At 38.4% G+C, this 26,671-nt stretch overlaps 1 protein-coding gene across 1 annotated transcript in view; it reads left to right on the top strand.

The window, feature by feature from the left end:
* LOC121105213 overlaps positions 1-2,151 on the top strand; it is a 6,521-nt gene extending 4,370 nt beyond the window's left edge. The window contains exons 2-3 of the mRNA XM_040641502.1: positions 3-1,310; positions 1,841-2,151. Coding sequence (XP_040497436.1) covers positions 927-1,310; positions 1,841-1,933 — 477 coding nt within the window. The 5' untranslated portion in view covers positions 3-926 and the 3' untranslated portion in view covers positions 1,934-2,151. The remainder of the gene's footprint in view (positions 1-2; positions 1,311-1,840) is intronic.
* Positions 2,152-26,671: the final 24,520 nt, after the last annotated feature.

The following is a 26,671-nucleotide window of genomic DNA, read 5'->3' as shown; positions in this document are numbered from 1 at the left end:
AGGTTGAGATATATCAGCATCACACTTCTTATCAGTTATACTATATACTAGAACACAAGGGAATAATGCCTTTAAAATTTCTGAGGCACAATGATTTTGAGTCTAGAATTTACAGCCAGCCAAATTAGCATTTAAGTGGGGGTGCAAGATAAAGTTTCTGTTTTATTTCCACTACTTACTTCACTTTTTTTATTACTACTGTTTTTTTTTTTTTTCCCACTCAGTCCAAGGACTGGGGAAATTTATCATTTACAGACCATTCCTTAAAGAGCTGCTTAAGGATGTACTACAGGAAAATGAAATAGGAATCTAAGAAAGAGGAAGATAATCAGGTTGCAGGAGAGGGGCAATCAAAGGAAATTCTAGAATGCAATAGGCTTAAAAAGGAAATGGTGTGAAGAAACCGCATCATCTTAGAGAGCAGATCAAGGTTTATTACAGTATTATGTTAAAAAATCACAACACATGCCACTTTTCCTTCAAGAGCTACAAGTGCAGTGGCATCACCTTCTCCACTGGGTCCATACTAGTACTATTTGATCTTGCCGTGAATATTTTTTTATATTATCAGCACACTAGAGATAATTCTTCTTTGGTTTTGAATGTTGGGAATTAATTTATAGACAATGTATGGAAAACTTGATTAACATTAGAAAACAGAATATAAATGTTATAAACTCTGCCAAAGAGAATTAATGCCCTTTGAGAGGTATAAGTGCAGTGGACAGAAAGACAAAGTGAAATAAGTGAAGGGTGTTGAGTCTTTTGCTTTACCCAGCAGAAAATTACGAGATACTGTGTGTGGGGTTGGGGAGCTGGGCAGAGCAAGTAGGGGAGAGGGCAGTTTGGAAAGCGGAAGACACCAAGCCCAGGGGCACAGGGATGAGGAGTAACTGGGGTGGGATGTGCAGGGAGGTAGGAGAGGTATGGCAGGGAACGTGTGCAAATGTGGAGTTGAGCAAAAGGGGCTGGGCCGAAGGAAGGGGGTGGTATGGGCGGAGCATAGCAGGTTATTGAGCGGAAGGGGCGGGGCGGGGGCGGAGTTGAGCAGGGGGAGGGGACCTGTGTCCAGGGCGCCTGCGCAAACCAGCCGTCTGGAAGCTCGCGCCATCGTGCCTCGCCTCACTTCGCTTCGCCTCGTGCTTGGTGTTCTGTCGGCCTCGCCTCACTTCACCTCAGCGGACGCCATGCCCCGCCTGCTGGTTCTTTGTCTGCTTCCACGCCGCCGTGTGACCCCTCTGGGCTTGCAACTCGGCCGCCGCCTGGCCCGCTTGGAGCTCCGCCGCCGTCAGCGCCCCAAGTCGTCCGCGGTGAGTGGGGGCCCACGCCTCAGGGCGGCGCGGAGCCGGACGAGGGTGCGGGCGAGGAGCGTGCAGTTGAGGCGGGAGCGCCTCGAGGGGCGGAGACGGGGTGAAGGCGGGCGCCTCGTGTGGCGGCTTTGGTTCCCGGTGGCCTTTGGGGGTCCTGGGAGGCCGCCTCCGGGGCGCGAAGGGCGAGGGCTGAGCCGTCGCCAACCCCACACGGTGCCTGCCGTCCTCAGACGCCGTCTTTGGTGCCGACGCCTGTTACCTGCCTTCCCACGGGGGGAGTCCTGGGCAGCATCTGGGTTCCAGGGTTCAGAGGTCGGAACTGGGGGACCGTTAGAAGAAAGAGGCGTTGTCTTCCAAAAATCGAGGTTGGGTCATCTGGGAAAGGAAACCCTGCTGCTCAGGCTCCGTCAGGCCGCACTACGAGGACGACAGCCAGACTTCCTCGGAAGGTTGACGCGGATCTGGTTAGGCAGCAAATGGCGGATCCAGCGAGCCGCACGCACTGACACCGCTCTCCGTGTTCTCTCCAGGACAGCGTCGTTGGGCTCGTGGTGCTGTTTGCGACCTTCTTAGTACCGTGTGGTTATGTGCTGAGCAATCTTCGTGAGTTCAGAAGAGAGTAAATGCAAGAAGATGGGGAGCAGTCATCAACATCCCACGAGATTTAAATGAGTAACCGTGCTTAGTTGGGGTGATGACGCAACCATTGTGGGTATTCAGTTTCATAATCGTTTGTGTATGGTACCTCTTTTGCACTTTTCCAGTTCTGTGCATTACATGAAGATGAGTTTGTGTAGTCATTTAAAAATGTTAAATAAAGTTGAAACATTCATGCACGGTATGTAATCACAGATTATTTTTTTCAACGTCGTGAAAGCTGATGAAAATTTCACGATGAAAAATAGAATAATGAGGGATGCCTGGGTGGCTCAGTGGGTTAAGTCGGCCTGCAGATCAGGTCATGATCCAGGGTCTTGGGATGGAGTCCTGCATTGGGCTCCTTGCTCAGCAGGGAGTCTGCATCTCCCTCTCTCTGCCTCTTTCTCTCTCTGATAAATAAATAAATAAATAAATAAATAAATAAATAAATAAATAAATAAATAAATAAAATCTTAAAAAAAAATAAAAATAGAATAATGAGAATAGCAGTGAGAGGTCAGACTTTGTGATGGAGATCATGCCCTAAAGTGTATTTTATGGGAGTGAATGCGTGTATCTAGTAACATCAACATTAAAAGATTAGATATGTAGCAGTAAGGTAATATAAGTTTAAGTAAATGATTCTTCTTACTATTTTTATGTTCCATTGGTACTTTCCCTTATAGTAATGAGATCCAGACTTTTCACTGCGGAAATACAACTTTTTATTAATTTGTCTTAAATTTGCCTCACATTCTGGGATTTAGTTTTTTTGTACTTTATTTGTACCTCTCCTTATTTATTGATTTTGTTATTCTCTATAAGTTGCTTTATTCTTCTTTAACAGTGTTTATTCTTCCATGAGCATGGAATATTTTTCCATCTTTTTGTGTCTTCTTCAATGTCTTTCGTAAGTGTTCTGTAGTTTCTAGAGTATAGATCCTTTACCTCTTTGGTTAAGTTTATTCCAAGATATCCTATGGTTTTTGGTGCTATTGTAAATGGAATCGATTCCCTATTTTCTCTTTCTATAGTTACATTTTTAGTGTATAGGAAAGCAAATGATTTCTGTGCATTGATTTTGTATCCTGCTACATTACTGAATTGCTGTATGAGTTCTAGTAATTTGAGACTGGGTATTTACCCCAAAGATACAGAGGTAGTGAAAAGAAGGATCATATGTACCCCAATGTTCATAGCAGCAATGTCCACAATAGCCAAACTGTGGAAGGAGCTTAGATGCCCTAAAGCGGACGAATGGATAAAGAAGATGTGGTCCATATATACAATGGAATATTACTCAGCCATCAGAAAGGATGATTACCCAACACTTGCATCAGCATGGATGGAACTGGAGGAGATTATGCTAAGTGAAATAAGTCAGAGAAAGAATTATCATATGGTTTCAATTATTTGTGGAACATAAGGAATAGCAGAGAGAAGGACATTAGGAGAAGGAAGGGAAAAATGAAGGGGGGGAAATCAGAGGGGGAGATGAACCATGAGAGGCTATCGACTCCGGGAAACAAACAGAATTTTAGAGGGGGGGGCGGGGGGATGAGTTAGCCCGGTAATGGGTATTAAGGAGGGCACATATTGCATGGAGCACTGGGTGTTATATAAACAATGAATCATGGAACACTACATCAAAAACTAATGATGTGCTGTATGGTGACTAACATAACATAAAATTAAGTAAATGAAAATAAGTAAAATTCTGTGAGGAAGGATAAGGTATAATGTTTTTAATCCTTAGGTATAGCATTGTGGATAAATAAAAATATTTGCTTTGATCGGAATACTGACATTGCTCCTTCCTATAGACAGTTATTTAGTAAGCTTCTAATATGTATTCTATACATAGGAGTATGAGTAGTTCCTATTCTATTGTTTTTCCAGCACACAGCTCAATGCCTGGCGCACATTCTGAGCTTTGTTTTGTTTGTTTTTGTTTTTAATATACCAATTGAGTGGTTAAGGTGTTGGTAAGACAAATAGGATTCATCTCACTTGCCAAATTCATCTTTTCTAGTTGACTGTCTGTAGTGCTGTGTTGAGGAAGATCATAAAAGAAATGGAATAACTTCAAACAGCAGTAAAAATAAAATGTACCATCTATATTGACCCAGCATATCGATTTTTCCTTGATAACTTTTGGCAAAGAAATTTATAAAAATTGTGAATTAAGGTCTTTAGGTAAGGACTTAAGAATTGTAAAATATATTTATAAGCATGATGAACACAAAATTAAATTTTTAAGCATGATAAACAATATTTGTGGCAACTTTTCTTAAATTCTTAAAAGAAAGGTTGATAGTTATGAAATCTTTCTATTTGGAAGGATAAAGAGTGAGTTATTTTTCAATATAGGAAAACAATTTTCTGTAGAAAGTTCCGTTTATTTTAAAAATTCTGTTGCTATAGCAAGTTGCTGAATTTGGGTAAATCATTTAACTTACGGAATTCTGTTTCCTTTTCTGTAAAGTGAATAGGTTGACCTAGACCAGTGATTTTTAACTTTTTGCTTTATTCAAATTGATATATCATTGTTGAAATATTTTGCAACTTACCATGTGAACAGAGCATTTTGATTTTTTAAAAATAGTAACCTGAGTTAGTAAGAATTAAACTTTTTAAGTCAAGTATTATTGTATTCAAAATAAGATTTAATAATAAGTATATAAAGTTGATGCTATTTATAATACATGAATAAGCATGTATGTTCAATATGATACTTGGGTAGGTCCTTCAATGGGAAAAATCACTTCTCTAATCTCATCTACATTAATGTTAGTCTTCACTCTTAGCTTTATCACTACACTGTTCCTACCATACCTTTACTTGGGATCACTTAGACTTCTACTCGATTCTCCTCCATCAGGACTTTGCTTTTTTTTTTTTTTAATCTTATCCAGCCTTGCCATCTTAGCAGACTACCTCATTTTCTTTTCTTTTCTTTCTTTCTTCTTCTTCTTTTTTTTTAAAGATTTTATTTATTTATTTGACAGAGAGAGAGAGACAGCCAGCGAGAGAGGGAACACAAGCAGGGGGAGTGGGAGAGGAAGAAGCAGGCTCCCAGCGGAGGAGCCTGATGCGGGGCTAGATCCCAGAGCTCTGGGATCACGCCCTGAGCCGAAGGCAGACGCTTAACCACTGAGCCACCCAGGTGCCCCATTCTTTTCTTTTTTAAAAGATTTTATTTAAGGCGCCTGGGTGGCTCAGTGGGTTAAGCAAGTGCCTTTGCCTCCAGTCATGATCCTGGAGTCCTGAGATAGAGTCTCCCATCAGGCTCCCTGCTCAGCAGGGAGTCTGCTTCTCTCTCTGACCCTCCCCCCTCTCGTGCTGTCTCTCTCTCATTCTCTCTCAGATAAATAAAATCTGTATTTTTTAAAAAGATTTTATTTATCTGAGAGAGAGAGCGAGAGAGAGCGAGCACAAGCAGGGGGAGCAGCAGGCAGAGGGAGAACTAGGTTCCCTGCTGAGCAAGGAGCCTGTGGCAGGACTCGATCCTAGGACCCCAGGATCATGAGCTGAGCCAAAGGTAGACGATTGACCAACTGAGCCACCCAAGTATCTCTACTACCTAATTTTCTTTTTTTTTTTCTTTAAAGATTTTATTTATTTATTCGACAGAGATAGAGACAGCCAGCGAGAGAGGGAACACAAGCAGGGGGAGTGGGAGAGGAAGAAGCAGGCTCATAGTGGAGGAGCCTGATGTGGGGCTCGATCCCACAATGCTGGGATCACGCCCTGAGCCTAAGGCAGATGCTTAACCGCTGTGCCACCCAGGTGCCCCTACTACCTAATTTTCTAATCACAGAGAAAGTTGCAGCTATTCCTTAGTTATCCCCCTGTTTAGAAATGTAACTGAATTCTACCTGTCTTTCCTCTATTTGCAGTAGAAGGAGAATTACCATTCTAAGGTCGATCGCTTTGCCTGTGCTTTGGGTTGTACATCTTTATGCTGTGGGATATAAATCTTCAGAAATCTCTAAATATGATTTCTCACCATTGATTCCATCTCAGATAATTTAAATATGCTCAGCTTCCAGTCGTTAAAGAAGAAGAAAAAGCCCTAAGATCCAAGTTTTTTGGTAGCTTTGTTGCAATACTTAACTTTATTGTGGTGGTCTGGAACTGAAGCCAAAATATCCTGATGTTAGCCTGTAATTGAAAAATTATTTCTGCTCCTATCATTCCATTGATACTGCTATCCAAATCATCAGTGATTTTGTCAGTCAATCCATGAGTTTTTGGTCCTTACCTTTTTGCAATACTTGATATTATTTATTCTGTTCTCGAAATATAGGCATACCACAGAAATATTAAGAGTTTGGTTCTAGACCATGACAATAAAGTGAGTCAAATGAATATTCTGATTTCCCAGCTCATGTGAAAGTTATGTTTACACTTAACTGTAGTTTATTAAATGTTCAATAGTGTTACATCTTAAAAAAACAATGTACATACCTTAATGTAAAAAATATTGCAAAAAAATGGTAACCATAATCTCAACTTTCAGCAAGTCAAAATCTTTTTGTTTGTGAGGAGGGTCTTGCCTTATTATTGATGGTTGCTGGCCAAGGTTCTGGTTGCTGAAGTTTGGAGTGGCTGTGTCAAGTTCTAAAATAAGACGACACTGAGGTTTGCACCACTGATTGGCTCTTCCTTTCATGATTTCTCTGTAGCATGAGATGCTTTTTGATAGCATTATACTCACAATAAAACTTCTTTCAGAATTGGAGTTATGCTTCTCTAACACTATCACTGCTTTAACAGCTAAATTATGTAATATTCTAAACCTTTTTGTTGCCTTTTCAACAATATTCACAGCATCTTCACCAGGAGTAGATTCCATCTCAAGAAGCCACTGTCTTTGCCTATCTGTAAAAAATCAACTCCTCATCTATTAAAACTTTAATCATGAGATTGCAGCAATTCAGTCACATCTTTGGGCTCCATTTTTAATTCTAGTTCTCTTGCTATTTCTACCACATCTTCAATTTCTTCCTTTACTGAAATCTTGAACTCCTCACAGTCATCCATAGGGGTTGGAATCAACTTCTTCCAAACTCCTGTGGATATTGATATTTTGGCCTCTTCCAGTGAATCATGAATGTTCTTAATGGCATCTAGAATAGTGAATCCTTTCCAGGTTTTCAATTTACTTTGTCTGGATTCGTCAGAGGAATCATTGTCTATGGCAACTGCAGCCTGTCATGTGTTTCTTAAGTAATAAGACTTGAAAGTCAAAATTATTCCTGATCCATGCACTACAGAATGGTTGTTATGTTAGAAGGTATGAAAACAGCATTCATGTTCTTGTACATCTCCATCAGAGTTGTGCGTGACCAGGTGCATTGTCAATGAGCAGTAATATTTTGAAAGGAATTTTTTTTTCTTGAGCAGTTAATTCTTAACAGTGGGCTTAAAATACTCAGTAAACCATGTTGTAAATAGATGCACTTTCATTCAGGCTTTGTTTATAGAGCACAGACAGAGTAGGCTTGGGACAGAAAGCCAAGATGTGGTTAACTCTCTATTAATTATGCAGTAAGAGGTAATCAGAAGAATATGGTATGCTCTGAAGGTGAGCTTAGCTCCAAGGGACCAGTAATTCTCAACCTACTCACTGCTCACTGATTCCCCTTAATGGTTTCCCAGATCTGCTGCCAAATTTTGATTCATGCACACAATGTGTTTTGATTATAGCCAAGTGTTCAAGCATACCTTGGAGATACTGTGGTTTTGGTTCCAGACCACTGCAATAAAGCAAGTCAAATAAATTTTTTGGTTTCCCAGTGCATGTAGAAATTATGTTTACATTACACTGTAGTCTCTTAAGTGTGCAATAGCATTATGTCTAAAAATACAATGTAAATACCTTAATTAAAAGATATGCCATTGCTAAAAAATGCTAACCATCGGGGCCCTTGGGTGGCACAGTTGGTTAAGCATCTGTCTCTTGGTTTCAGCTCAGGTCATGATCTCAGGGTTGTGAGATCGAGCCCTGACTCAGGCTTTGCTTTCAGCGCAGAGTCTGCTTAAGACCCTTTCTACTACTTCCTCTCTCCATACCCCTTGCATGCTTGTGCGCGTTCTCTCATACTCTCTCTCTCAAATAGATAAATAAATTGTTAAGAAAAATGCTAACTATCCTTTGAGCTTTCAGTGAGTCATAATCTTTTTGCTGATGGAGGGTCTTTCTTCAATGTCAATGGCTGCTGTAGAGGTTGCTGAAGGTTGGTGTGGCTGTTGTAATTTCTTAAAATAAGACAACAGTGAAGTTTGCCTCATTTATGGACTTTTTCTTTCACAAATGATTTCTCTGTAGCGCGCAATGAGTAATAATATTTTGAAATATTACCAAGCAGTAGATCTCAACAGTAAGCTTAAAATATTCAGTAAACCATCTTGTAAACAAATGTGCTGTTATCCAGGCTTTGTTGATCCATTTATAGGCTAGAGCACAGGCAGAGTAGATTTAGCATAATTCTTAGGTGCCCTGGGATTTTGAGAACGGTTGAGCAGTGGCTTCAACTTAAAGTCACCAGCTCCATTAGCCCCTAACGAGAAGAGTCAGCCTGTCGTTTGAAGCCTTTTTTTTTTTTTTTTAATTTAAATTCAAGTTAGTTAACCTATAGTGAGGTATTCGTTTCAGGAGTAGAATTTAGTGATTCATCACATATATAACACCCAGTGCTCATCCCAACAAATGCTCTCCTTAATGCCCATCCCCCATTTAGCCCATCCCCCAGCCGCCTCCTCTCCTGCAACCCTCAATTTGTTCTCTATAGTTGTCTCTTTTGATTTGCCTCCCTCTCTGTTTCTACGTTATTTTTCCTTCCCTTCCCCCGTGTTCATCTGTTCTGTTTCTTAAGTTCTGCATATGAATGTAACCATATATTTGTCTTTCTCTGACTCTTATTTCTCGCAGCATAATAACCTCTAATTCCATCCACATTATTGCAAATGGCAAGATTCCATTCTTTTTGATGGCTGAGCAATATTCATATATATATATATATCATACCTTATATATATATTCATATATATATATCATACCTTATATATATATCATACCTTCTTTATCCATTCATCTGTTGATGGACATTTGGGCTCTAATTCCATCCACATTATTGCAAATGGCAAGATTCCATTCTTTTTGATGGCTGAGCAATATTCATATATATATATCATACCTTATATATATATATCATACCTTCTTTATCCATTCATCTGTTGATGGACATTTGGGCTCTTTCCATAAATTGGCTATTGTTGATAATGTTACTATAAACATCAGGGTGCATGGACCCCTTTGAATCTGTATTTTTATACCCTTCAGGTAAATATCTAGTAGTGTAATTGTTGAATCATAAAGTAGTATTATTTATTTTTTTTTAAAGATTAATTATTAGAGACAGTGAGAGAGCGAACACAAGCAGGGATAGCGGGAGAGGGAGAAGGAGGCTTCCTGNNGAGCAGGGAGCTAGACGTGGGGCTCTATCCCAGGACCCTGAGATCATGACCTGAGCCGAAGGCAGACGCTTAACGACTGAGCCACTTAGGTACCCAAGGGTAGTATTATCTTTAACTTTTTGAGGAGCCTCCATACAGTTTCCCAGAGTGGCTGCACCAGTTTGCATTCCCACCAACATCCTCACTAACATCTGTTGTTTCCTGAGTTGATAATTTTAACCATTCTGACCGCTGTGAGGTGGTATCTCATTGTGGTTTTGATTTGTATTTCCCTGAGATGAGTGGTGTTGAGCATCTTTTCATGTCTGTTAGCCATCTGGATGTCTTCTTTGGAAAAATGTCTTGTCACATCTTCTGCCCATTTCTTAACTGGGTTATTTGGTTTTTTGGTTGGTGTGGAGTTTGACAAATTCTTTATAGATTTTGGATATTAATCCTTTATCAGATATGTCATTTGCAGATATGTTCTCCCTTCCCATTGGTTGCCTTTTAGCTTTGTTGATTATTTCCTTCCCTGTGCAGAAGCTTTTTATCTTGATGAAGTCCCAATAGTTCATTTTTGCTTTTGTTTCTCTTGCCTCTGGAGACGTGTCTAGCAAGAAGTTACTAGGTCTGAGGTCAAAGAGGTTGCTGCCTGTGTTCTCCTCTAGGATTTTGATGGTTTCCTGCCTTATATTTAGGACTTTCATCCATTTTGAATTTATTTTTGTGTTGGTGTAAGAAAATGGTCCAGTTTTTTTTTTTTTTTAAGATTTTGTTTATTTGAGAGAGAGAGAGGGAGAATGAGTGGGAGGAGAGGGAGAGGGAGAAGCAGACTCCCCGTTGAGTAGGAAGCCCCAATGTGGGGCTCGATCCTAAGACTCTGAGATCATGACCTGAGCTGAAGGCAGCCACTTAACCAGTTGAGCCACCCAGGCACCTCAAAAGTGGCTGCATATTGCTGCCCAGTTTTCCCAACACCATTTGTTGAAGAGACAGCCTTTTTCCATTGGGTATTCTTTCCTGCTTTGTCGAAGATTAGCTGACCATATATATATAGTTGTAGGTGCATTTCTGGGTTCTCTCTTCTGTTCGGTTGATCTGTGTATCTGTTGTGCCACTATCATACTGTCTTGATGATTACAGCTTTGTAATACAGCTTAAAGTCTGGGACTGTGATGCTACCCACTTTGCTTTTCTCTTTCAACATTACTTTGGCTATTCAGGGTCTTTTCTGGTTCCATAAAAATTTTAGGATTGCTTGGTCTAGTTTTGTGAAAAATGCTGGTGTTATTTTGATCAGGATTGCATTGAATGTGTAAATTGCTTTGGGTAGAATAGACATTTTAATATTTGTTCTTCCAATCCATAAGCGTGGAATGTTTTCCTATTTCTTTGTGTCTTCTCCAATTTCTTTCGTAAGTGTTCTATAGTTTTCAGCATACAGATCTTTTACCTCTTTGATTAGGTATATTCCTAGGTATATTATGGTTTTTGATGCAATTATGAATGGGATCGATTCCCTGATTTCTCTTCAGTATTGGTATATAGAAATGCAACAGATTTCTGTACATTGATTTTATATCCTACGGCTTTGCTGAACTCATGTATTAATTGTAGCAATTTTTTGATGGAGTCTTTCAGTTTTTCTACATAGAGTGTCATGTCATCTGCAAAGAGGGAAAGTTTGACTTCTTCCTTGCCAATTTGGATGCCTTTTATTTCTTTTTGTTGTCTGATTGCTGAGGCGAGGACTTCCAGTACTATGTTGAACAACAGTGGTGAGAGTGGACATTCCTGTTGTGTTCCTCACCTTAGGGGAAAAGCCCTCAGTATTTCCCCATTGAAGATGATATTAGCTGTGGATCTTTCATATATGGCCTTTATGATGTTGAGGTATGTTCCTTCTATCCTTACCTTTCTTGAGGGTTTTTATCAAGAAGGATGTTGTATTTTGTCAAATGCTTTTTCTGCATCTATTGAGAGGATCATATGATTCTTATCCTCTTATTAATGTGACAAATCACATTGATTGATTTGTGGATATTGAACCAATCCTGCAGCCCAGGAATAAATCCCACTTGATCATGGTGAATAATACTGTTGGATTTGATTAGCTAGTATCTTGTGGACACATCCATGTTCATCAAGGATATTGGTCCATAATTCTCCCTTTTAGTGGGGTTTTATCTGTGGCCTTGTAGAGTGAGTTTGGGAGTTTTCCTTCTATTTCTGTTTTTTGGAACAGCTTCAGGAGAATAGGTATTCTTTATTTTTTTTTAAGATTTATTTTTTTTTATTTCATAGAGAAGGGGCAGAGGGAGAGGGAGAGAAATCCTCAAGCAGACTTCCTACTGAGCTCAGAGCCTGATGAAGGGCTCGATCCCGGGACCCTGACATCATGACCTGAGCCAAAATCAAGAGCCGAATGCTCAACTGACTGAGCCACCCAGGTGCCCTGGTATTAATTCTGCTTTAAATGTTTGGTAGAATTCCCCTGGGAAGCTACCTGGCCCTGGACTCCTTTTGTTGGGAGATTTTTGATTACTGATTCAATTTCTTTCTTCGTTATGGCTCTGTTTACGTTTTATATTTCTTCCTTTTCAGTTTTGGTAGTTTATGTGTTTCTAGGAATTTATCCATTTTCCAGATTGCCCAATTTGTTGGCATATAACTGCTCATAATATTCTCTTAACATTGTATTTCTGTGGTGTTGGTTGTGATCTCCCCTCTTTCATTCATGATTTTACTTATTTGGATCCTTTCTCTCCCTCTCTCTCTCTCTCTCTCTCTCTCTTTTGATAAGCCTGGCTAGGAGTTTATCGATTTTGTTAATTCTTTCAAAGAACTAGCTTCCAGTTTCATTGATGTGTTCTATGGTTTTTTGATTTCTATATCATTTACTTCTGCTCTGATCTTAATTATTTGCCTTCTTCTGCAGGTTTTAGACTTTATTTGCTCTTCTTTTTCTAGCTCTGTTAGGTGTAAGGTTAGGTTGTGTAATTGAGACTTTCTTGCTTCTTGAGAAAGACATCTATTGCTATCTCTTTCCCTTTTATGACTTCCTTTGTTGCATCCCAAAGGTTAGAACAGTTGTGTTTTCATTTTCATTTGTTTCCATGTATTTTTTAAATTATTCTTTAATTTTCTGGTTAACCCATTCATTGTTTAGTAGGATGTTCTTTAACCTCCATGTATTTGTGGTCATTCCAATTTTTTTCTTGTGGTTGTTTTCAAGTTTCATAGTATTGTGGTCTGAAAATATGCATGGTACGATGTCAGTCTTTTTGTACTGGTTGAGGCCTGATTTGTGACCCAATATGTGATCTGTTCTAGAGAATGTTCCATGTGTACTTGAAAAGAATATGTATTCTGCTGCTTTAGGATGAAATGCTCTGAATATATCTGTTAAGTCCATGTGGTCCAGTGTGTCATTCAAAGCCATTGTTTCCTTGTTGGTCTTCTGCTTAGATGATCTGTCCATTGCTGTGAATGGGGTGTTAAAGTCCCCTACTATTATGGTATTATTATCAATGAGTTTCTTTAAGTTTGTTATTAATTAATTTATATATTTGGCTGCTCGCAGCTTTGGGGCATAAATATTAACAGTTGTTAGACCTTCTTGTTGGATAGGCCCTATTATTATCATGTAGTGCCCTTCTTCATCTCTTTTTACAGTCTTTGGTTTAAAATCTAGTTTGTCTGATATAAGTGTGGCCACTCCAGCTTTCTTTTGATGTCCATTAACATGATAGATGGTTCTCCACCCCCTCACTTTTAATCTGGAGGTGTCCTTGGGTCTAAAATGAATCTGCTGTAATTAGCATATTGATGGGTCTTGTTTTTTTTTTTAAATCCATTCTGATACCTTATGTCTTTTGATTGGAGCATTTAGTCCATTTCCATTGAGAGTAATTATTGATAGATACGAATTTAGTGCCATTGTATTACCTATAAAGTCACTGTTCCTGTAGATTATCTCTGTTCCTTTCTAGTCTTTGTTGCTTTCGGTCTCTCTTTCCCACTCAAAGGGTCCCCTTTAATATTTATTGCAGGGTTGGTTTAGTGATCATGAATTCCTTTAGTTTTTGCTTATTTTGGAAACTACTTTATCTCTCCTTTTCTGAATGACAGTCTTGCTGGATATAGTATTCTTGGCTGCATATTTTTATTATTCAGCATGTTGAACATATCATGCCATTTTCTTCTGGCATGCCAAGTTTCTGTGGAAAGATCTGCTGCTAACCTTATGTGTCTACCTTGTAGGTTAAGGACTTTTTATCCCTAGAGGCTTCAGGATTCTCTTTTTATCTTTGTATTTTGCAAGTTTCACTATGATATGTCTTGGTGTTGACCTGTTTTTATTGATTATGAGGGGTGTTCTCTGTGCCTCTTCGACTTGAATGCCTATTTCCTTCCCCAGATTATGGAAGTTCTCAGCTAAAATTTGTTCAAATAAACCTGCCCCTTTTTCCTGCTCTTCTTCTGGGACTGCTATGATATGGGTATTATTTTGCTTTGTGGAATCACTGAGTTCCCTAAGTCTATATTCATGATCTAATAGTCTTTCCCTCTTCTTTTCGGCTTCATTATTTTCCATAATTTTATCTTCTACATCACCTATTAGATCCTTTTTCCATCCTCATTGTGATTACATCCAGTTGGTTTTGCATCTCGATTACACCATTTTTTATTTTGGCCTGACTAGTTTTTAGGTCTTTTATCTCTACAGCCGGGGTTTCTCGGGTGTCTTCTTTGCTTCCTCAAGCACAGCCAGTATTCTCATGACTGTTGTTCTAAATTCTTATTCAAATATATTGCTTATATCTGCTTTGAGCAAATCCCTGGCTGTGATTTCTTCTTGATCTTTCTTTTGGGGAGATTTCATTGTCATTGTGTCTAGGTTTCTGTCTTGTGTGTGTGTGTGTGTTTTTAAAGATTTTATTTATTTATTTGACAGAGATAGAGACAGCCAGCGAGAGAGGGAACACAAGCAGGGGGACTGGGAGAGGAAGAAGCAGGCTCATAGCGGAGGAGCCTGATGTGGGGCTCGATCCCAGAACGCCGGGATCACGCCCTGAGCTGAAGGCAGATGCTTAACCGCTGTGCCACCCAGGCACCCCCTTTTGTGTGTTTTGAATGCTTGCCATGTTTCCTGCTCCTGAGAGTAGTGCTATATTAAGAAAGGGTCGTATACCATCCAGGGCCTGGTGCTTTAGGAATTGGTTCTGGTGTGTGCTGTGGACTCTTGTTGTGTTTTGGCTACTCTTTCCCACAGGTCAGTCCTCTGCAGAGTTCCTCCTAGCTTGCAGTGGGGAGTGTTTGGACCTTTCCCTCAGTGTGTTTCTATTTGTTTGTTAAGATAAGTCTGCTTTAACAAAAAGCCTGATCCAAGAGAAAAGAAAAAGGGACAAAAAAGCAAAGAAGCAAACAGAAAAACCACTGTAAGCCTGATTCCAAAGAAAAAGAAAGAAGGAAAAAAAAAAAAAAGAAAAAGCCTGATTGAAAAAACAGTAAAAGGAAACCAACCAACCAACCAACCAACTAAAAACTATAAGCCTGATTCCAAAGAAAAAAAGAGAAAAATAATAAAATAAAATTTAATTTAACAAAATGAAAAAAAGAAAGAAAAAGAAAGCCTGGTCCTATTCCCACCAGAACGGAAGCTGACACTTTGGAGCACTCTACGATCTGTAGACTTGGTATGTGCTGGGGACCTGTGTTGGTCTTCTGAGGGAGAGAAGCCTGCTGCACTGGCTCACAGTCAGACTTGCCCTTGTAAAGATGCCCCTGTGGGGTGTAGGGGGGCGGGGTTTGGTGTAAGTGACTCCAGCCTCTCCTGGAAGCTGTTTCTCTCTGAAGTCCAAGTGTGCTTGTGGGCAGGGGGGTGGAGAATGGCATCACCATGCCCTCTTGTCCCCAGGGACGGAAACTTGCTACCACCACTGTTCAGGAGGCCCTCACAGAAAAGTGAACAATCTCCCTTACTGTGTCCCAGGCTTTCACCAGATCCCTGCCCTCAACCTGTCTATTCCTGGGCCATCAGCATGCCCAGTGCCATAGTTCTCCTGTGTTTTATCTCTGGCCAGTGGCTGGGATTCATAACTCTGAACCTTAAAGGACCTGGCAATGCATGGACCCACTCCCCAACCCTGGAGGAAAGACTTGCAGTGCTGTGCCAGCACCGTTCTGTCCCAGAAAAGCAGTCACATGCCTGAACAGGTGCCAGGAGTCTACAGTGAAGCACAGCGAAAAGCTGTGACCAGGTTATCTGCCCTCAGCACGTGCTTCTGTTCCCTGCTGTTGAATGGACACTCAGTGGAGACCAGCGTGCCTTTCGTCCTTGGAAAGGCAATACACCATCTTCCAAATGTCCTCCAGGAAGGATAACATTCTCTACAGAGTGACCCAAGGGATTCCCCACACTATGGCATCTTGCACAAACCCTATGCACTGCTCTCTCTCCTGCTCTCTCCCTGACTTTTCTCTGCAAAAAGGGCTCTTTAGCAGCACGGCTTTTCTTTCCCCTAATTCATGTCTTCAAACCTTGCATCTGCCACGTTTCCTCCCTCCAATTGTGCAGAGTGTTTTCTTAATCCTCAGATCGATTTCCTAGTTGCTCAAAATGATTTGATGTTGATCTAGTGTGTTCGAGAGACAAGGCAAGCACAGGGACCCTCTACTACTCTGCCATCTTAACTCCTCCCCTGTCCTTTGAAGCTTTGGAAGCTACGAAAGTTCTAGATGGCATCTTCTCCAATAGAAGGCTGTTTAGTTTACCTTGTTGTTTAGGGGAGTCACGTTCATAAATTATTGTAGCTAGATCTTTGAGATAACTTGCTGCAGCTTCTGTATTAGCACTTGTTACTTTACCTTGCACTTTTATCTTATGGAGACAGTTTCTTTTCTTAAACTTCATGAACCAACCGCTGCTAGTTTCAGACTTTTTTTCTGCAGCTTCCTCACCTCTCTCAGCCTTTATAGAATTGAAGAGGGCCTTGTTTTGGCTTAGGCTTTGGCTTAAAGGAATGTTGTGGCTGGTTTGATGTTCTATCCAGACCACTAAAACTTCCTCCATATCAGCAATAAGACTGTTTTGCTTTCTCATCATTCATGTATTTATTGAAGTAGCACTTTTAATTTTCTTCAAAAACTTTTCCTTTGCATTTTTAACTTTGCTAACTGGTGAAAGAGGACTAGCTTTGGTCTGTTTCAGCTTCCAACATGCCTTCCACGCTAAGCTTAATCATTTCTAGCTTTTGATATGAAGTGAGAGATGTGTGACTCTTCCTTTCTTTGAGCCCTTTGTAGGGTTATTTATTGGTCCAATTTAAATATTGTTGTGTGTCAGAAAATAGGCCCAAGGGGAGGAAGAGAGATGAGGGGAACAGCCCATCAGTGAAGCAGTCACACGCACACATTTATCGATTAAGTTTGCCATCTTGTATGGGTATAGATCATGGTACCCCCAAACAATTACAATAGTAACATCAAAGATCACTGATCACAGACGACCATAACAAATGCAATAATAATGAAAATGTTTGAAATATTTTGAGAATTACCAAAATGTGACACAGAGATATGAAGTGAGAAAATCTATTAGAAAAATGATGCTGATAGACTTGCTTGATGCAGGGTTGCTGCAAACCTCCAATTTGTAAAAAATGCAGTATCTGTGTAAGCATAATAACTTGAAGTACAAAAAAATGAGGTATGCCTGTAATCTCTTCAATGGTATCATGTGCTTATATATCACACACTTTACTTACCTCCCATTAATTTGATTGTTCTTTCTTTTTTTAAATTGAAATATAATTGACATATAACATTTTATTAGTTTTAGGTGTGCAACATGATTTGATATTTGGAAACATGAAATCATCACTACAGTGAGTCTTGTTACCATCCATCACCATACAGAGTCATTACATTTTTTTTTCTTATGATGAGAACTTCGAAGATCTACTTTCTTAGCAACTTTCAAATATGCAACAATACAATATTAATGACTATGGTCACCATGCTATACATTATATTCCCAAGGCTATTTATAACTGGAATTTTGTACCACCTTTTTTTTTTAAAGATTTTATTTATTTATTTATTTATCTGAGAGAGAGCACAGGTGGAGGTGGGGAGGGGCAGAGGGAAAGGGAGAAACAGACTCCCTGCTGAGCAGGGAGCCTGAGGCTGGGCTCAATCAAGGGCCCTAGGATCATGACCTGAGCCAAAGGCAGACACTTAATGGTCTGAGCCGCCCAGGCGCACCGGGAATTTTGTTCCTCTTGATCCCCTTCACACATCCCTGCAACCACCAATCTGTTTTCTGTATCTATGAATCTTGTTTTATTTAATTTGTTTTTATAATCCACATATAAGTGAAATAAAACAGTATTTGCTTTTGTCTGACATGAAATATGTATCATAATACCTTCAAACCCTCAAAGTCTATCCATGTTGTTGCAGACAAATGGCAATTTCATTGTTTTTTTAATGGCTGAGTAGTTTTTCATTATATATATGTATTGTATTATGTATGTACATATACCACATCTCATACTACATTTTCTTTATTCATCCATCAACACTTAGGTTGTTTCTCTATCTATGCCAAGAATGATTTACTTCTCATTGTGGCTTTGATTTGCTTCTCCCTGATGATTAGTGATATTGGGAATCCTTTCATGTATCTGTTGACTATCTGTATGTCTTCTTTGGAAAAATGTTCATTCAGGTTCTCCACCCATTTTTTATTTTTTTATTTTTTAAAGATTTTATTTATTTATTTGACGGAAAGAGACAGCCCGCAAGAGAGGGAACAGAAGCAGGGGGAGTGGGAGACGAAGAAGCAGGCTCCTAGCAGAGAAGCCTGATGTGGAGCTTGATCCCAGAATGCTGGGATCACACCCTGAGCAGAAGGCAGAGGCTTAACGACTGCCCCACCCAGGCGCCCCTCCACCCATTTTTTTAAATTAGATTCTTTGTTGTTGTTGTTGTTATTGAGTTATATGAGTTCTTTATATATTTTGGATATTAATCCCTTATTGGATACATTGTTTGCAATTATCTTCTCCCATTTGGTAGGTAAGCTTTTCATTTTCCTGACGGTTTGCTTTGTCCAGAAGCTTTTTAGTTTGGTGTAGTCTCACTTGTTTGTTTTTGCTATTCTTGACCTTGTCTTTGGAGTCATGTCCAAAAAGTCATCATCAAGACAAATGTTAAGGAGTTTACTGCCTATGTCTTCTTTACGAGTTTAGGAGTTTTGTGGATTCAGGTCTTGCATTAAAGTCTTTAATCCATTTTGAGTTAATTTTTGTGTATGCTGTAAGGTAGTGGTCTAATTTCATTCTTTTGTGTGTGGCAGTCCAGTTTTTCCAATACCATTTATTGAAAAAACTCCTTTCTCCATCATATATTCTTGCTTCCTTTGTCTTTAGTTAATTGGTCATATATGCATATGCATGGATTTATTTCTAGGATTTCTATTCTGTTCCATTGATCTATGTGTTTGTTCTTATGCCAATAACACAGTGTTTTGATTACCATAGCTTTGTAATAAAGTTTGAAATCAGGGAGCATGATGCCTCTAACTTTGTTATCCTTTGTCAAAATTGCTTTGCCTATTTAGATCTCTTGTGGTTCCATCCAAATTTTAGGATTGTTGTATTTCTGTAGAAAGTGCCACTGGAATTTTGATAGAGACTGCATTGAAACTATAGATTGCTTTGGGTAGTATGGGCATTTTGATAATATTAATTCTTCCAATCCATGGGAAAGGAGTATCTTTCCATTTATTTATGTCTTCAGTTTCTTTCATCAATGTCTTACAGTTTTCAGTGTACCAGTCTTTAATATGCCCTTTGGGAAACTTGTCCAGCCTCCGTGTTCCTATGACATCCTCAGCTTACTCTTAAAATAAGTGTAGTCTGTTCAAGAACCTGTCTACTTCTGGTTCACTCTTTCTTGTAGGTTGCAGTTCTTTGAGGTCCCAACCCAAATCAAAGGAGGTTCACCCATTTGCTTGATTCCCTCTTTTCCTTTGTGCTTCCCCTCCTCTTCTGCTCTACCTTGGTTGATTCTGGATTCTAGTTTCTATCTCCATACTCCTGAGAGGTTGTCAAAAGCACTTCTTCCAGAATTGGTAAATGCAGGGCTTACCTCTCTTAACCTCTGTATTTCTCCGTTTTTGGCCTGTTAAGTCTTCAGAGTCTTCAATATCTTCAAATTTTTTGTTCCATTTGTCTAGTTGCTTTGCAGAAGTATTGGTCGACTTAACCTATACTGTCATTTCCAGAAGTAGAGGCCCTAGAATGTATTTTGCAGTATGTAACTGTGTGATCTAATTTTCCATATTTTGACTTCTTATTTATTAATCTGTTTTTAAAACTATGGTTAAGTGAAAAGTGCTCTCTATATAAAGAGGATGGGAAATTCAAAATTATAATTCAGTTTTTTAAAAAATGTTTTAATTGAGGTATAACAATAAAAAACATACAAGTTGCAAATGTATGCCTCAATGAATTTTACAAAGTTAATATAGCCGTGTAACCAGTCCTCAGAGAAAGAGATTACCAGGTTCCAAGAAGCCCTTTTTGTTCCCTCTTCCAATCATTTAGCTTCTAAAGATAACCCCCATCCCAACGTCTAACAGCATAGATTAGTTTTCTCTGTTTGAACTTTATATAAATGGAATAATACAGAACACACTATATTACCTCTGTCTTCATTAATTCAGTGTTATGTATGTGAAATTTATCCATGTTGTCATTTAGGCTTTATCTTAATAGATTTATTATAGGTGGAAGAAGATTAGATAGAGAAGGTGGACTGGGCACATATGTTCCAACTGCAAATAAATCTGTAGAAAAACACACCTCAGTAATCACAATAGATGGATGTTTTGGCAGTAGGGAATTCCAGGCTCAGTTTCAACATATACAAGGAGTTGGGGGGGGGGGAGCACAGAAATTTTCCAGTACAGAAGTTATCAGGCCACCAAGTTTCACCAAATACTTGAGAAAAATCAATACCATGAAAAAGAATTACCAACTTTAAGAAATAGAAAAACTAATAATGAAAAACTCAGTTAATACAACAAGAAGAGAAAGATTTTTGAACAACTTATATTCTCATAGATTTGAGAATGTTACATCCTTGTCTATGAAACAGATCTTGGATATTAACCCTGTGATTGTTAAGATGAAGAACAATATCTGGGCTAAATAACAGAGTGACACAAAGTACAAAATAGCTGTAAGAGCAAGCTGTGAAATTCTTTGAGAACATAGAGGAAAGGTCAAGGGATTAGAAATGGTGAGAAAAAAAGCACATGGAATATAGATTCAGGAATTCAGTATCTGTCTGATAGGAATTCCAGATAGAATAGAGAAAATGGAAGGGAGGAAATAAAGGAATCAGAGAAGAAAATTTTCCCAGAGCTTGAAAGGACAAAATCTTCACATTACTACAATGCACTAAGTGCAAGTAGAATAAATTATGAAAGGCCTATACCTAAATACATTATGGTGAAATCTGAGAAGACAAAGAAAGGATAAAGAGAGGTTTCTATAAAGCTTTCAAACAGAAAAAAAAAAAGGCATTGACAAAGAATCAGATCTCTTATCGTAACAATCTTTGAAGGCAATGAAACAACACTTTTAAGGATAGGGAAAATAAATTTTTAACTGATTAAAATACTGTACCTAGCCCCCAAAGCATTTAAGTGGGAGGGGAAAATAAAGACATTTTTTAGATGTACAAGGCCTTAAAGCTTACTTAGCACTTGGGGTATTTCAGTTGGGTTGTGGGTTGTAGAAAATGATCCTTTCCTTCCTTGGTCATGCAAAGATCTTTTTTTAAGTTTCTGATTTAATTAATTAAGGCTACACATGATATTATGAATGAGGTTGAACAGAGCAGATCAGGTGGAATATATCTTAGTGCATCATTTCATGGCCCTCAGGTTCTTAATGGGATGTGCAGCTGTTGGAGATGATATACAGGCAGAGAAAGGTTCTGTTGGATTTGGGAAAACTCAAGCCTTCATATGTTTTTGCCCATTTATTCTTGAGGTTGAGGTGACCAGTCAGAAATAATGTATGTGCTTCCATTAGTGGGAACAAATACTTGGCTGTCTTGATTTTTAACCAAAAGAGAGTATTAACGACACACATCCTCCTCCAGGAAGAGGAAGCAGTGGTGTCCAATGTTCCTGAGCCTCTTATTTCATAGAAATTTTCTTTTTTCACAACCCTGCCCTCTTGATTCTTACCTGGTGGCTTTCATACTGATTTTGATTTGAAGACTATCATAAATTCATTTCTCTACTTTTGTCCTGCAAATGAATCCAAGGAAGAGGAAGAGATGGGTAGATGAAATATTGTTGAAAAAGACCAAACAAAATGGTTAAGTCTAAGTAATAGCTGATTTGTAAAGAAAAACAATTAATCTGTAACTGGACTCTCAGAGGATCCCCTCAGAGGGTAGGGTATGTATTAGAGTAATATTGGATGGTGACCAGTGGAGAAGCCCATAGATGTTGATGGAGATATGTTGGCCATGGGGCTGATATTTAAATAAAAATTTATTTCTTCAAAATTTAAGGGTAGTTTTAAGAAAAATAAAAATAGTCTATTTTTCAAATTTCTAGAGGAAAAAATGGAAAAGAAAATGAATCTGAATAAAGGCAGGAAAGCAAAAACAGCAAAAATAAAGAATTGTAAATTAGAAAAATGACATAAGAGGGCAGGAATAAATCTTAAAATGTTAGTAGTTTCAAGTGTGTTGACTCCCTGTGTTAGTTCTTAGGCAGTGGTAAGGGCAGGCAGACCAATCTAAGCAACAGGCTGTACAATTTGTCCAGGTCAGCTCTTATTCAGGGCAGCAGGAGAGTGACCATTTGTCTTTCTCTAGTCCATGATTTCTCCTAGGGATGGGAATAATGAAAATAGAGAAATCAATATGAACATAATCGCTACAATGTCCTGATCAGAGTCAATGTGAGAAGCAATAGGGACACAGCATTCTTGTGAAACAGGCTTGGATTTACATATTTATGCAAAAGCCAAAACTCCTTCCTTACTTTCTTCCTGTCTAATACTTTCTCAGAGTGATTCTACTGTACCACATGCTGTGGAACCAAATTAGGCCCATTTTTCAGTTTTGTTCATTTTGCAGTCATAAATGAGTTAGATATTGCTTTTTCATTGTATCTGCATTTTTCTTTGATTATTTTTTATTTGTATTTGGGTTTGGCTTGAGGATAAGTATTTCTGATACACTGAGACTCTTTTGTTTAATTTTACTAGCAATCAAAAATTTAATGAATCAAATTTTTTTATTAGAACATTCATATTGGTTTTTAAGAAAAAATCCACCTATATTACTAGAGCCACAACCACAAAAAACTTGAAAGTAAAGGGACTGTACTTATGTGAAAGACAAGAATGCCTACTCTGCTTTTTTCAATATTGTACTGGAAGTGCTAGGTAGAAGAAGGTAAGAAAAGGAATACATATTAAAATGAAGAAATAAACTGTCACTATTTGCAGATAGTTGTGAATAGGAATATCCAAACGCATGTGTAAGTAAATATTTAGCATTAATAAATAAGCTTAGCAAGGTGTGGGATAGGAGATCATTAAGCAAAAATCAATTGTAATTCTGCATATCAGCCAGAAAAGTTGTAAAATGAAATAAAAAACAGTAGTATAAAAAATGAATACACTGGAAATAGATCACTGAAGAGATGTATAATGTCTTTACACAGGAAGGTATACATTCTTTAAAGAAATTAAAGAAGACCTAAATAAAGAGATATATATACCTTGTTCATAGACTGGAAGACACAATATCCTAAGGATGTCAGATTATTTTCAAATTATCTTCTCAAATTATCTGTAGATTCAAAACAATCCCAAACAGGATCTCCAAAGTGCATGTATATATGTGTATGTGTACTTGACAAGCTGATTCCAAAGTTTATATGGAAGTGCAAAGATGAAGAACAGCTGAAACACTCTTGAAGAAAAGCAGCAAGATGGGATGACTCAAGATATCAAGACCTTTTTTTGTAAAGCCACCATAATTGTGAATGTGTTATTTGCACAATTTGAGTTCAGAAATAGAGCCATCGAAATATAGACGCTTGATTAGGCAAAGGTGCCACTACATAGCAATGCATCACAGTGAATTAAGGATAGTCTCTTAATAATTTCTGTGGACAGGTGGACACCCATGTATAGATGTAAAGAAGAAACTTCTACTTTGTACCACAGCCAAAAATCAATTCCATGTGGATTATAGATATGAATATGCTTAGAAAAACAACAAAGCTTATAAGATAAAATAGAAGAATATCATAATGACTTTGAGGTAGGGAACAATTTTTGAAAGATTTATTTATTTATTTTAGGGAAAGATTGTATGTGAGAGAGCACATGAGTGGGGGCTGGGGCAGAGGGAGAGAATATCCAAGCAGACTCCTACTGAGCATGGCGCCCAACCGGGGCTTGATCTCATGACCCTGAGATGATGACCTGAGCTGAAACTAAGAGTAGAACACTTAACCAACCGAGTCAACCTGAGATAGAGAAAAAATTTTAAAAACAGAATTAAGGGGTGCTTGGGTGGCTCAGTCGGTTAAGTGTCTGCTTTGGGCTCAGGTCATGATCCCAGGGTCTTGGATCGAGCCCTGCATTGGGTTTCCTGCTCAGTGTGGAGTCTGCTTCTCCCTCTCCCTCTTGTGTGCAAGAGTTCTCTCTCTCTCTCTCTCAAGTAAATAAATAAATCTTTAAAAAAACAATTAAAAAGCACTAGCATTATATGAAAATGTTGACAAATTTGACACTAAAATGAAAATCTTCTCTTTGTTAAAAGACGAACTGAAGAGAGTACAAAAGCAGGCCACAGAGTGGTAGGAATTATTTGCAACATGTATAACCAACAACAGGCTTGCATGTAGATGATATTAATACTCCTACACATTGACAGGAAAATGAAATCTATAAAAAACAATCAAGGATTTGCATAGGAACTTCACAGAGAGGACATTCAAATGTCCAACAAACATGAAGAAATGTTCAATGTTCAACTCGTTAGTGACTAGAGAATTGCAAATTAAAAGAGAAACTGCTACACAATTACTTGAGTGGCTTAAATTAAAAACAAAACAAAACAAAACTTCTCTATCCAGGAAGAGCAAGGATGTGGAACCACAAGAGTGGGTGGAAGTGTAAATTGGTACAACCATTTGGAAAACAGTTTAGTGTGTAGTAAAGATGAAGATGAGGCAGTCCTGTGACCAGCAATTTCACATTTAGGTATGTACCTAATTGAGATATATCTACATATATGCTGAGAGTCCTGAGTCTTAATGTCCATAGTATCATTATTTATAATAGTTGCAAATTTAAATAACTTAAACATCTATTACCAAGAATCGAGAAATAAGATTTTGGTATGTTTGCACAATGGGATACAATACAGTAATGAAAATTAACAAAAGACCGTTACATTCGACAACATGGAAACATTTCAGAAGCAGTGTTGCGGGACAGAGGCAAGACCAAAAGAATAAGAATACATACTTTACACATTTAAATAAGGTTAAAAATCAAGCAAAATGAAAATATCATGTTTAGGGATACATACTTAATGGGAAAGGTACAGGGTGATTAAAAAACAATTGAACGTTTTCAAAACTTATTACACAGTAATTATATTATGTATATGGATATGCAGTACACACCAAACTGTAAATTTTTTTCTTCTGTGTCTAAATATATACATAATGAGTCTTGAATCCATTCTTTTTTACAGAGAACATAGTGATGGCATCCCATATTCAAACAAGGTAAAGAAGTTATTTTCTCCCCCATAAGCACAAAAAGTCTCTAAAAACCTAATTTTTCACTTCATTCCCATCACATGTTCTAGTGGTTTCTTAATAATTGTCTTTTGCGAGAAAATGAATAAATAAAAAAATAATAATCATCTTCCATGGATCAGGATTGGGTGTTATATTTGAGACATTGAATGTGGTTGAGTGGCCACACAAATTTCTTGGGATACACTGAGAACTTTGTGTTTGTATCACCTAATACTTATATCCTTGAAGAGAGGAAGCGCTGCGTCATGGCCATCATTTCACATTGGTGATAGGCTACAAAGAGTTTGGGCTAAATTAGACCTCAGAATTGATATGTGTCATGGGAATAATTTTGAAGATTAGCAAAAGTATATAGATACTGTGATAATTCCTTTAAAATTTAGTTTAGTTTTTTTTTTAAAAGATTTTTTATGTATTTATTTGACAGAGACTGCGAGAGAGGGAACACAAGCAAGGGGAGTGTGAGAGGGAGAAGCAGGCCTCCCGCCAAGCAGGGAGCCCGATGCGGGGCTCGATCCCAGGACCCTGGGATCATGACCTGAGCTGAAGGCAGACACTTAACGACTGAGCCACCCAGGTGCCCCCAAAATTTAGTTTTGACTTTATGTTCAGATATTTTTATTTAGTGACTAAGTAAATTTTCAATAAATTTCTGTTATTTTAAAATCATCCTTCTATCTCCTTTCAAGGAGAAACATGAAGGTAATTACTCCAAAAGTTAGGTAATTGTTACTTTTGAGGCTGAGGGAGGATTCTAATTGGGAAGGGCCTGTTAGAGGCTTTTGTAGTGTTGACAATATCCTGTTTCTTGACCATGGTGATTACATGGGTGTTTGCTTATGTAACAATTCATTAAGCAGCATGTTATGTTTTACATACTTTCCTGTATCTGCATTTTTAAAAAAGATTTATTTATTTGACAGAGATAGAGAGCATAAGCAGGGGGAGTGGCAGAGGGAGAGGGAGAAGCAGACTCCCCTTAAGCAGGGAGCCCAACGTAGGTCTCGATCCCAGGACCTTGGGATCATGACCAGAGCTGAAGGCAGATGTTTAACTGATTGAGCCATCCAGGCGCCCCTGTATATGCATTTTTTTCACTATAAATGGCATTACAGAACTTGGGAGGAAATAATTGTAGTTTATGTGTTTTATAAGTATCTTCTTAAAGATGACAATGTTAGAATGGTCCTCTAGACCTTTGGTGGATTTGATTTACTAGAAATAATTTCATCAAAGATAAAGAGATAGTATGGTTGGTATTCTTGAAATATGAGCATTCTTTGAAGAAGGATAGATAATAAGTAGCATACCAATTTGTGGTTAGATACCTACATGTCTAGTAGCAGGAAGAGACTTCGATATTCCAGAG

This window comes from Ursus maritimus, unplaced genomic scaffold (genome assembly GCF_017311325.1).
Source record: "Ursus maritimus isolate PB19 unplaced genomic scaffold, ASM1731132v1 scaffold_25, whole genome shotgun sequence".
Lineage (NCBI taxonomy): Eukaryota > Metazoa > Chordata > Mammalia > Carnivora > Ursidae > Ursus > Ursus maritimus.
This window is presented reverse-complemented; position numbering and strand designations above follow the sequence as displayed.